At 40.7% G+C, this 11,642-nt stretch overlaps 1 protein-coding gene across 6 annotated transcripts in view; it reads left to right on the forward strand.

Annotated features, from left to right (window-relative positions):
- MKLN1 (muskelin 1) overlaps positions 1 to 3,547 on the forward strand; it is a 180,647-nt gene extending 177,100 nt beyond the window's left edge. For all 6 annotated transcript variants that reach the window (XM_073328850.1, XM_073328852.1, XM_073328854.1 and 3 more), the window contains one exon: positions 113 to 3,547. In XM_073328850.1, coding sequence (XP_073184951.1) covers positions 113 to 234 — 122 coding nt within the window. In that variant the 3' untranslated portion in view covers positions 235 to 3,547. The remainder of the gene's footprint in view (positions 1 to 112) is intronic.
- Positions 3,548 to 11,642: the final 8,095 nt, after the last annotated feature.

Consider the following 11,642-nt stretch of genomic DNA (forward strand, 5'->3'; position numbering starts at 1 on the left):
GAATTGCAGATATTCCGCATTCCTTTCAAATGTATACATTTAGCATATTTCATTGCTTAATTTATTTCATGTTTTAAATTTGACTTTTTTCCTGTCTTTCTCACTCCCCCAGGATTTTCGGATGTTGATCATACCTATGCGCAAAGAACTCAGCTCTTTGATACATTAGTAAATTTCTTTCCTGACAACATGACTCCTCCTAAAGGCAACTTGGTAGACCTCATCACACTGTGACAGAAAAATCACTGGACATGTGAAAGAAGAAAAAAGCATCCATTTTCAGTATTTTAATTTTTTACTGCATTGATTGACTGCTGTGTGCAGTAATATAGTGACCCCTGGGTCTTTGAAAGGGGCTTTATACTTGTATAATGAATACCTGAGGTTTTTCCCCTTGTTGAATTAGGCTAATAAAATGTAACTGACATGTATATATTTTCTGATTTTGACTTAAGAGTTAGCAAATACAAGAAGAAATCAATCATGCAGTCATTTTTGCTTTTAGGGGAAATGCTAAGATATTTCAGGCTCCTGGAAACTGAAGATGGTTTTACTTTGTTTTTTTTTTATTTTTAAAATGCCCCTTGCTTTATTGTAACTAATCATGACATTTGCTTTGCCCTACTGGCTTTATTCACAGCAGTTGTGTAACTTGGCAGCAGGACACTGCTGTTCGTTAAGGTAATGTGTCTTCACTGATTTGAGTCCTGTAATTGTAATGTACAGTGTGAAGGAGGATGTCTCTCAAATTTTCCACCCTCTTAGACTGAGAAACTGACTAACACTAGCGTGTAATTGGATTTCCTATAGAGTGTGAACATAAATATTTAGCTGGTGCTACGGTAAATGCCTGGCTTCCATTCTCTGAAGCCTTAAAGTTGGCAGTCAAGTTTGAACCTCAGAGAAACCTTTGAAAATAGCGTGCAGGAGGTGCTGGTACAAGCATTTCTTCAGGGATGGTTTTATGTCTGTGCCTCTTCTGTGCTGCTTTCATGACACACTTTGCAAGTCCTTGTAAAGTTCTACAGAATTGGATCTTCCACATCCCCCATGCACACGCTGCACCTCTAAAGCACTTCAGTCTGGATGCAGTTTTCCAAAGCAGAATGTCTGCATTTACGTACATGTTGACTCTGTGCATATATTTGTGTGAATGTGAAATTTAATGAGGATTGTTCTCAACAGCTTGTTTTTTGTCTTTGTCCTATGTAGCACAGCTCGTTTAAGTGCATCTTCGAATTATTCCATGCACAAAGGCCTCTCCCTTCATTTAAAGGATGGATCTATTAAAATAAGTTGAATGCATACGTCCAGAAAGAGGACTTTATTTTCTCCCTTGCAGAAAACATTCTTTGTATGTAGGCCTAAGGGCTTGGAGCTGCACTGTGTCCGTAAAGTATAATGAAGGACACATGCGCCTAGTGTTAGCATATACTTAAATTCTGCAGTGCCAGAAAGCATGCAGTTCAAACTGGTTGACAAGTTATATAAAGACTGTAGAGATTCATGTCTAGAGGGCCAGCAGCCCATAGGACATGAATCCTGAATTTCCTGTGTCTGAGTAACTTCCACTGAATTTACTGGAAGTATTGTATGTGCAGGGATGATGGATTAGACGTTTTTAAATGAAAAGAAATGACAGTCAAGAATATTTTTTCATAGTTCTAGTATCTTTGTGCTTTCATTCAGTTAGTCTCCTTCCTCACATTTTATTTCCAGTATCAATACATTGGAAATCATGAAGAAAAAATGTGTAATATTTATCTTATTAAGCTATTAAACACCCAGAAATTAACAGTACATTAGAGGCTGAATTTACTTTAAAAACTAAATGATTAGACTTGACTTTTTTTTTTCTTGAAAGGATTATAGATGTTGCTTTTTTTAAGTTACCGCTAACTTACTGTTTGGCAAGTAAGTTAATGTAGTTAACAGAGAGCAAATCAAAAAATCAATGGAATACAGTTTAGCAAATACAATCTGGTTAAATGTTCCAAAGGAACAATGTCTAAAAAGAGAAAAAAATTCTCAAGTGACATGAAAAAGTGCCATGCCACAGGTTTTTTTTACTGCATGTTGTAACCTTCTGGTTCTTTGCTAGATAATGGCTTTGTTAATCTTGTTGCTTCCAATAGCTCTGTGCCATAGCACTGAGGTTCTGTAGCTAAACTAAATTTTTCAGTCCAAGTACTGAGGTTTACAATGCTGTGTGCCGTTTATCTTGGGAGTATGATTATGCATTCTGTTCACAGAAACAAACTTGCTCACAACTTCAAGCGGGTGATTCTTGTTTTTTGGGCTGGGTTGGTTTGTTTTTCCCAAAAAATCTTTCTAAGCAGTTTACCCAAGCATTTACTTTTCTAATTTTCATTTTTCTAGCTGGTGGGTTTTTTGGTTCAATTTTATTTAAACAAAAATAAAGTTAAAAGGTAACAAAAAAACCCCAAAGTGAAACAATTACATTAAATAGCAACCCAAGAGTAGGTTTAGTGGAGGATCTAATAAAAACACCAAACGTATTCGGGGTAGTAACCTCATTGAGAAGCATATCTTGCAAATCAAGCTGTGATTAAGTGACAACATATTCACTTCACTGAAGTAAAGCATGATCTGATGAGAGATTTGCAAACATAATTGACTAGGGTGTGTGTTTGCTGTGATTTCGCTGAAAACTACGAGGACTAAAATTCTCAGTTTTTATAGAATCATAGAATATCAGGGTTGGAAGGGACCTCAGGAGGTCATCTAGTCCAACCCCCTGTTCAAAGCAGGACCAATCCCCAATTAAATCATCCCAGCCAGGGCTTTGTCAAGCCTGACCTTAAAAACTTCTAAGGAAGGAGATTCTACCACCTCCCTAGGTAATGCATTCCAGTGTTCCACCACCCTCCTAGTGAAGAAGTTTTTCCTAATATCCAACCTAAATCTCCCCCACTGCAACTTGAGACCATTACTCCTTGTCCTGTCCTCTTCTACCACTGAGAATAGTCTAGAACCATCCTCTCTGGAACCACCTTTCAAGTAGTTGAAAGCAGCTATCAAATCCCCCCTCATTCTTCTCTTCTGCAGACTAAACAATCCCAGTTCCCTCAGCCTCTCCTCATAACTCATGTGTTCCAGACCCCTAATCATTTTTGTTGCCCTTCGCTGGACTCTCTCCAATTTATCCACATCCTTCTTGTAGTGCGGGGCCCAAAACTGGACACAGTATTCCAGAAGAGGCCTCACCAATGTCTAATAGAGGGGAACGATCACATCCCTCGATCTGCTCGCTATGCCCCTACTTAGTTTTAAAGTTCTCTGTTATATATAGACAGACACACAACGGCAAATGTTCAGTCATGGGCTTAAACCTGCTCTGTGCTAGGGGAGGTTGTGGATGCCTGCAAGTGCAGAAAGTTAAATTTGCTAGCTTAGTACTTCCTACACAGTGACTGACCATCCTGTCTCTTATCCCGAGCTAATGGGAGTACTTGAATATCAAATATTGACACACCTTTGCTGTGTACACAGACAAGGTTTACCAATCCCCCCCACACACACACACTGCCCCCCCATACACACACCACTCAGTGTGCACTTTATTGCTTCTAGCTGGTGATTAACCAGCTGCCATTTCCACAGCTCTCGTCCTTTTTAAGAACTGCTTTATGTACAACCTGACACAGCAAATGTATTGGCTGCTGTATATTTGTGGAGCAATAGAGGCACCCTGTGGCAAGACAGGTTTATCCAAAATGAGTATTTCCTATGGATTTATTAAAGGGTATCCACTACTTCCGTGCCATTTTCATGGTTAGTAATCATAATTCAATGATTGGTGCTTTGTCATAATATACACTGCATCTCTTGTATAGCTGATAAAAATAGATAGTATAAAAAAACTTACTGCTCAGTTTCCTGAGAATGTACAGAAATTCCTGTAATAGCCTGTTAAAGTATAATTGTGATATTAGATTTTGAGGTTGTATTATGCGTGGGCTTAAGTTGTGTCATTCCAGGAACTTATTAGCTTAAAGCATTATGGAAATACAAAAGTCCAAACAGAAGAGATCCACCTTCTTGTTTGGAAGGGTCATTTTAGAAGACATTTCGTGATATAGGCACTCACTGGATAACAGCATAAGTGTGAACACATGCTTTACTTGGTACCATCTCGGTACTTGATCCTGCTGATTACAAAGTGCCTCAAAACACTTTAACAGAGAGCCTGCTTCCCGGCGTGGAGCACATGAAAGAACATGTAGTATACATGATTTCTACTTCGTAAATTTACTACCACATATTATCCACATTGCAACTCTAGGCCACTTCATTACATGGAAATGTAAATTGGGCATTCTAAAATAAACCTTGTCCCATTTGCTTAAGTGAACACTTTTTTCCCTACCAACTGAAGTCTGTAAAACAAAGACTATTTTAACACATAGCTGGTTTATTTGTAACGATTTATAAGGCAAAAAACTTTGCACCAACAATTTGAAGAATCAGAAGCGATAATTTAAATGTCTGCTATTCTCAGTGCTTTCTAACTAGTGGAGACTGAGACAAACTGAGCCAATGAGTACTGATATTGGTCTTCAGGATGTTTGTCCTTGGGATGGTGCTCAGTAGGTAAGTGTTTGTTTGCACAAAGGTTGTTTTATGTTAATGTTCCTGAGAAGCTGTGTATAAATCTTCCTCAGAAAACACGGCCTTTTACCTACTGCAAATGGCCAAAACTGAATCCAATGTTGAATGTATAGTCTTAGACATGGATCATGAACTTGGGGCAGTGGAAACAATCTCTGTATCACCCCAATTGCCAATGGGTCAGAAGGCAGAAATCCATAGATGTCCATGTGTTTTAGGTAAACCTGTATCTTTTGGATTCTTTCAGAAATGGTATCTTCAGGTTAAAGCACCATTGTAATATGTTTAAACATATTTTGCATGAGGCATATAAATGCAAGGGACAAAATGAAGCTTTTTTTGCTTAATTTTTTTAAGAAATCAAATTGACCAACATTCCATTTGACTCTTATCTGTTGTGAAAGGTCTCAATGGCAGCATTCCTACAGTGGTGGGACATTAATGTTGTCTACACCTGTCTGCAGGGTGGTAATTATTTTAACTAGTTACATTTCTTATCCATCCTGACTCTTGCTGAGAGAGTTTCAATGTATAGTTGGTCATAATTCAAACTCTTTTTTTCTTGCTGATCATAGTGAAGGGTGGTCATTCCTTGAAATCAGAAGATGTGCTTATTCTGCCCTCTGCTCCCATGCACAGTACCCCATATATGTAGTATTAGATGGGAACAGTAGAAATGTAAATAAATACTGATCTGTTAGGTTGCCTATGATTTTGTGTGTATATGTAAATTGCAGGTTAATTTATGAGTAAGGCCACAGGTACTGTGTATGGAGTTGTTTTCAAAACCATGTTGAAGCATTTATTTTGAAAAAACAGTGCATGCAGACACAGTTGCAAAGGGTTTGCAAATAGATCTTCTAGGTAGATCTGCCTTGATAATGTACTTCAGAAAAACCTCTGCACTGATTTCTTTCTCTGAGAATAGTTTTGACTGTGACACGGAGCTGGCATCCAATTTAGGCATTCTTTTCCCTGACCATGGAGTTGCTTGAGGAAACCATCTTTCTTGCCAGAGACATCAGTCATGTGAAAACTGGTGAACAGAGTATAATTCATCTTTAAGTTCGCATAGCTCTGTTCCTAAGAATGAAGTGCAGTAAAGAATCCATTATCTCTGGATGGGAGATATTGTCACATCTCTTACGGTCGTTGCTTTTCCTTTCTTCTTCCCAGAAGCTAAAAAGATCTGTAATCCCGTGTGTGGAAATGTACTTTATAAAATCAGTTGCTGGAGGAAACAGATTTGGTATATTGAGTTTTTTTTTCACCTGTTTCTTCTAGGAACAAAAACCAGGAAGTCTTACATTGCTCATGAATTAATCCTATATCCAGTGTAGTAGGTTGCATGTCTGACATTACGTTTTTTTCCTTCAGTAGTTATTTCTCTTGTGAGATGGGAAGTATAAAAAAGTCATAAATTTGCTATAGCCCACTATCAGCTGAGTTAGAGTACCACACAGATGATAAAGCATTACAAAACAAGCACCAGTGTAAACTCCACTCAGAGGTGATTAGACAAAGGCTATGTACACAGTACAGCTTAAGTTAATATAAGTTATGTCGCTCGAGGGTGTGAATAAGCCACCTCCCTGCGTGACGTAAGTTACATCAACCTAAGTGCTGGTGTGGACAGCATCATATCAGTGGATGATCTTCTACCACCACTGGCAGGGCCTGGAGTAATTAAATTGACGGGAGAGCTCTCTCCCATCAGCAAAATTGTCATGAAATTACCTAGCACAGGCATGCAGTATATCTGCCCCAGGCCTTATCTTGATGACTGGGCAAGTAGAATTTTGCTGTGTTAAGAAATGATTTATCTCTTAGTGAGTTGGGAGTAGGTGTTGGTGAAGGAATTTAGAGCAGGTGACTTGGTGTAAGGGAATAAACTGCTTATGTAACCTGGGCAGATTACAGTAATTTAAAGGGAAACAAGTCAAAAAGTTTCTACATAAAAAATACCTGTTGTGTAATGAGGAATGTACAATCCCTAATATTAATACACTTCTGATGGAGTTATAGTGCAAAGGTTTTTTAGTTGAATGCCTCCCCACTACCCGAGCAATGTGGGAAACAAATACCCATTGCATTGGTGCAGGAGCACCAGAAAGTGAATCTAATTGATATGTGGAAAGTGCATACTCCATGGCCACGTCCAATTTTATTGTTGAGGGTAGCTGAGTGTAGGGGGAGAAGTTAAGTCAGCATAAATGGGAAAGAGTAAAACAGGTAGTTAAACTTACTGTACTATTCTGAGGTAGATTTAGTAACAAGGGATTTAAAATAAAAAATATTTCGTTAGCGACCCTTTATTTACAGTTTGAAACCAAATCCCAGCTACTGTATTGTTGCCTTGTTCTTCGCCACAAAAAAAGCCAGCTCTGTGGCTTCGGGGAAGCGCTGTGTGCTGCCACAAGGGATACACTGTCAAAGAGATGGAGTTTTTTCCTATATGGTGTTGGGACATGGGGACTCCTGACGCTGCTTTACAGCAAATTCCTCCCATCAGTTTGAGGCCTGGTTCTCTCTGAAGATGATAGCTATTCTTGACGGAGGAGAAGCAGAGGCAAGATGTGGCTGTGGGTGTGGGGGGAAATTGAGACACGATGAAGTGGGGTTGAATTAAGCAAAGACGACTGCTCTTTCAAGGGCATGGGGTTTAAAATAGCGGCTAAGAGAGCCCTGGAAGATATAATTGCATCTGGACTTCAAAAGAAGTTATAAAAATCTTTCAAGAGGTTGCTAAGGAATCTTGATAACTATGGCATGGAAGGAGGGGAAGCTGTCACAGACCAAACGCTGGTTTAGTAGTAGAGAGAAAAGACAGGAATAAGCAACTAAGGGCTTGTCTACGCTACTGCTCAAGTCGATGTAAGTTCTGGCACTCAGGGGTGTGAAAAAGTCACCTCCCTGAGCAATGTAAGTTGCATTGACTTAGAGTGATATCCACGCAGCACTGTGTTGGTGGGAGATGCTCTCCTGCCGATCTAGCTTCCGCCTCTCATTGAGGGACAGTTATGCTGATGGGAGAGCACTCTCCTGTTGGCATAGTGCTTCTTCACCAGACACTACAGCGATGCAGCTGCACCAGCGTAGCGTGGTAGCGTAGACTAGCCCTAACTTTTGGCTTGGGACGATGCTAATGTGCATGTAGAGTAGTTGCAACTAACTCGGAAAGTACCCGGCAGCTTAACAGAAAGTTCTGCTTGATTCAGAGCCAAAGAGTGAAGATGATGGGTCGCATTACAAAGGGGATAGAGAATAAGAGGAAAATACAGTATTGAAGCCATAACGTAACTCAGTAAAGTGCCCTCCTTGAAATCCTGAGTCTTGGTAATTTTTACTAAATAAGCACTTTTTTAACTGCGTAGTTGGCCAAGTGCATTATCAGTGGCTAACACTTTCCTCTGAAAACCACTGGGCGTGGTTCGTTTATTTGTGAATGTGATTTTAGAAGATACTGTGTGCAGCTTTATACTGTCTGCAGCATAAGGACATCAGCTTTAAGGTATTTAATTATTGCTCTTACTTGGCTAGTGCCATTAATTGAATTGGAAAATGAGGATTCTGTATATACACTAAAACAGCAGTTCTCAAACTGTGGATCACAACCCCCTTTGAATAGGGTCACCAGGGCTTGCTGAAGCCCGAGCCCCACTACCCAGGGCCTAAGCCAAAGCCTGAGGGCATCAGGACTCAGGTTGCAGGCCCCCTGCCTGGGGCTGAAGCCCTTGAGCTTCAGCTTGGCCCCCCGTCCTGGAGTGGTGAGACTTGGGCTTTGGCTCCCCTCAACCAGGAGGCAGGGTTCGGGTGGGCTCAGGCTTTGGTCCCCATCCTGGGGTCATGAAATAACTTTTGTTTTCAGAAGGGAGTTGCGGTGCAATGAAGTTGGAGAACCCCTGCACTACAAATTCCTGGAGAAATAGGATTGTTTGTTTGGTAATCGGTGTTGCCAGGTGTAGGCTCTGTTTTGCTCATGTAATACTAATGACACTTGAGGAATCAGTCATTCGCTTCCAGGTTTCTGGCCTTTTAAAAAGATGTCTTGCTTTGATGGGTAATCATTTTGCCACTTCAGTGAATTTAAGTGTTCGGGAAACAGGGTTTCTTTTTTCTCCCTTCCAATATCGTCTGTGCCATCTAACCATACTGATGGATGTCAGTTTGCTAAACTTTGAAAATAAGTGGTGACACATTGACACTGGTCTGAAACAACCAGGGATAATACCTTGCCCTACTCTTTCAGCAACTTCTCCAGTATGTTAACCTATGTGTTTTTAGTGGTGCCATTCTTTGATTTCTTTGAAAGGGAGAGGTTAAAATGTTAGTCATCCTCCGAGAGAAGGCAAAACTGCCTTTCCATCCATTGTTTAGTCCCTGGAGAATTAGACCCGTTGACAAAACTATTTTTCATGTGTGGTGTACTAGAGAGAGGCCTCATGCCCAAGAGGAGGGGAGGGGAAGCACATGACTTGTTTGTTTTTGGCTATAGTTCTGACAGTGGTGTAGCTTATGCCACAGCTGTGAATATTGGTGTATTAGATTGATGTAAATGTGTGGTAACACAGTATTACAGTGAGGAGCTCTTTAATATTTATTAACATGGGCACTGTGTGTGTTTAATCACTGTACTGTCATGAAAGGGTCGTGCTAAAAACATTAGGTTGCGGTAATCGGAATTTTTATGCAAGATTTTTGCTCTCTGGAAACCACCTATGTTCTGATGATCCAAAAAAAAAATAATAATAATTTGGGGAAACTGTTAACATGGCATAAGAACACTGTGGCTCAGGAGTTTGGCCACAGAATCTTTCACCTCTAGGACACTTATTGAAATCCAGCAGAGAATGGTTATGGTACCATCTGATGAAGTCCTCACTACCGTCTCAAGTGACCCCAATACAAATTACTCCAATTAGTTCAGATGGTCTGTGTTGGCATCCTCAGTAGAGGAGCAAAGGATTGAATGGAGATGAAGCCTGGGTTACCCAAGTATGCCTGGGGTTACACCCCTAGGCCTCCAGAACAGGGCTATGTCCTACCAATAGTGAGTAGTGTGCAGGGACCTTGTATTACTGTTGTCTATGTTGTGCCTGAGGTTAACTTGAGGATTTAAATGTCCAGGATTGCCAGTACAGCACCTTTCACAAACACTGTCATTAAAAAATAAATGTAAACATTAGCATTGATGCGACCTTGTTTAGTTTTAAGTCCATTTTACTTTTGAGTCCTAAACTGTTAATTTGGGCCAGTTTCTATGTGCAGGTGAACTCCAAGCTCTTTCTACCTGCAGTGACCTGAGTTTGGGGTTCTGTTTCTGAAGTTAACCCCAGTGAGCACCTTCCTTCTAGGTGTTGGCATGCCATCACCTATTGCATCAGAGGAAGAGAACTTTCAACTCAGGCTTTGGCATGTCAGTGAGAGGGAGAGCAAGATGGGGGAACAGCCCTGCATCTGTTTCCTTGTAACAAGCCTGCTGAGATTCCATTGGTTGGTTTGGAGTTTTAACTATTTGAGGGCTGCTTGAATTTCATTAGCAGCATTCAACATCAGTGTGGCATCATAATTCATTAACTAGGTGAACACAGGTCAGGATAAACTGCTTTACTATTGACCTTTTAAAGTCACATATGTGGAAAATGAAAATGTTTGTGGCTAGTTTTTTTGCACATTCCAATGGACAGCAGTTGATCATCCAGGCCTTCTTCCCAGTTCCTTACTCTATAGCATGTTCTTCTCCATTGTTGCTATTCATTGCTCGCCAAGGTCCAGTGCACGTCTGATTTCCTGATACTGATGTACTGAAGGGGACTCTTCTTGAATGGAGGCTGTGGTGGATCATGTTCATTCCCTTCCTTTCATCAGGGCATCATTGTGACCATTTCTGTCCAGAGCGCCTCAACATCACTCCTAAAATAAGGAGTTGCTACAGATTGTGCCAGCCCTGAGCCACACTCTCCTCGAGGCCTACTGGCCCAAGAACAAAGGACACGAAATCATGTGCGCTGATCCCCCCAGCAATAGTGTTATGTTCTGCCACTTATACTGCTGTACAGGAGACAGCTGGCTATTCGCATCCCTCCAAACGACCAACATTCTGGTCAGGACCTAGAGGCCCCAGACTGTAATAAACCCGCATTCCTAGGGTGGCATATGATTTTATATTGCATTAGCAGTGTGCTGGCCTCTTTGCAGAAGTATGAGGACAGAGATCTTGTGTTGAAGTTAACAAGTTAAATAATGGATTGAGGATTATGCTTGTGTCCTGAAGATATTAATAGTCAAAACAGTTAATTATCAACTTCCAGGGTTTATTCTAAATTGCAGACTCCTCTGCCCTCCTTCCCTGTTGCAAATAGGAAGAGAAATAGAGTAGGGACAGGAGGGAGGGTAGGCCTCATAAACTGCTTTATTAACTGGGCTGTTCCATATGCAAAAATTTTTGAAACCTCTCCCCTCCCTTTTCACCTCCAATCTAAAATTTGCACCATTAGGAATGAATGTGTCCTCCTACTATCCAGATTCCTTATAGATTACCCACCTGGCCCCTTTTAAAAATGAAATTAGTCCAAGAGCAGCATCTTCCAAAGGCCAGGGCTGCACTTCAGGCAGGCTTTGCTGCCTCTCTTCTCCACACGAGAGCATTAAATTGATGTATAATGTTAGACCATGCTTTTTCGCTCGCTGTGCCCAGCTGCAAAGAGAAGCAAATCTGTTTAGAACCTGTTAGGACATGTCAGATGCAATACAGAATAATCAACAAACCAACCAGAAGCGGCCATCTTGAAAGATGAAAAGTAGGACCTAGAAAATACATCTGACAACTGGAAGCAAGGGAGATCCAACTGGAAGATGTTCTAAGGTTCCTTATACTTAAAGCTTAACAAAAAAAAAGTGGGCTAACTTAAGTGAACTACTTTTAACTGAAAACAGAAGAAGAGGTCTGTACTGAAATCTCAGCTCCCACGGACACACCTACACTGTTCCAAGCTTTGTAGACACTAAAT

Source organism: Lepidochelys kempii, chromosome 1, assembly GCF_965140265.1.
Source record: "Lepidochelys kempii isolate rLepKem1 chromosome 1, rLepKem1.hap2, whole genome shotgun sequence".
Classification (NCBI taxonomy): Eukaryota; Metazoa; Chordata; order Testudines; family Cheloniidae; genus Lepidochelys; species Lepidochelys kempii.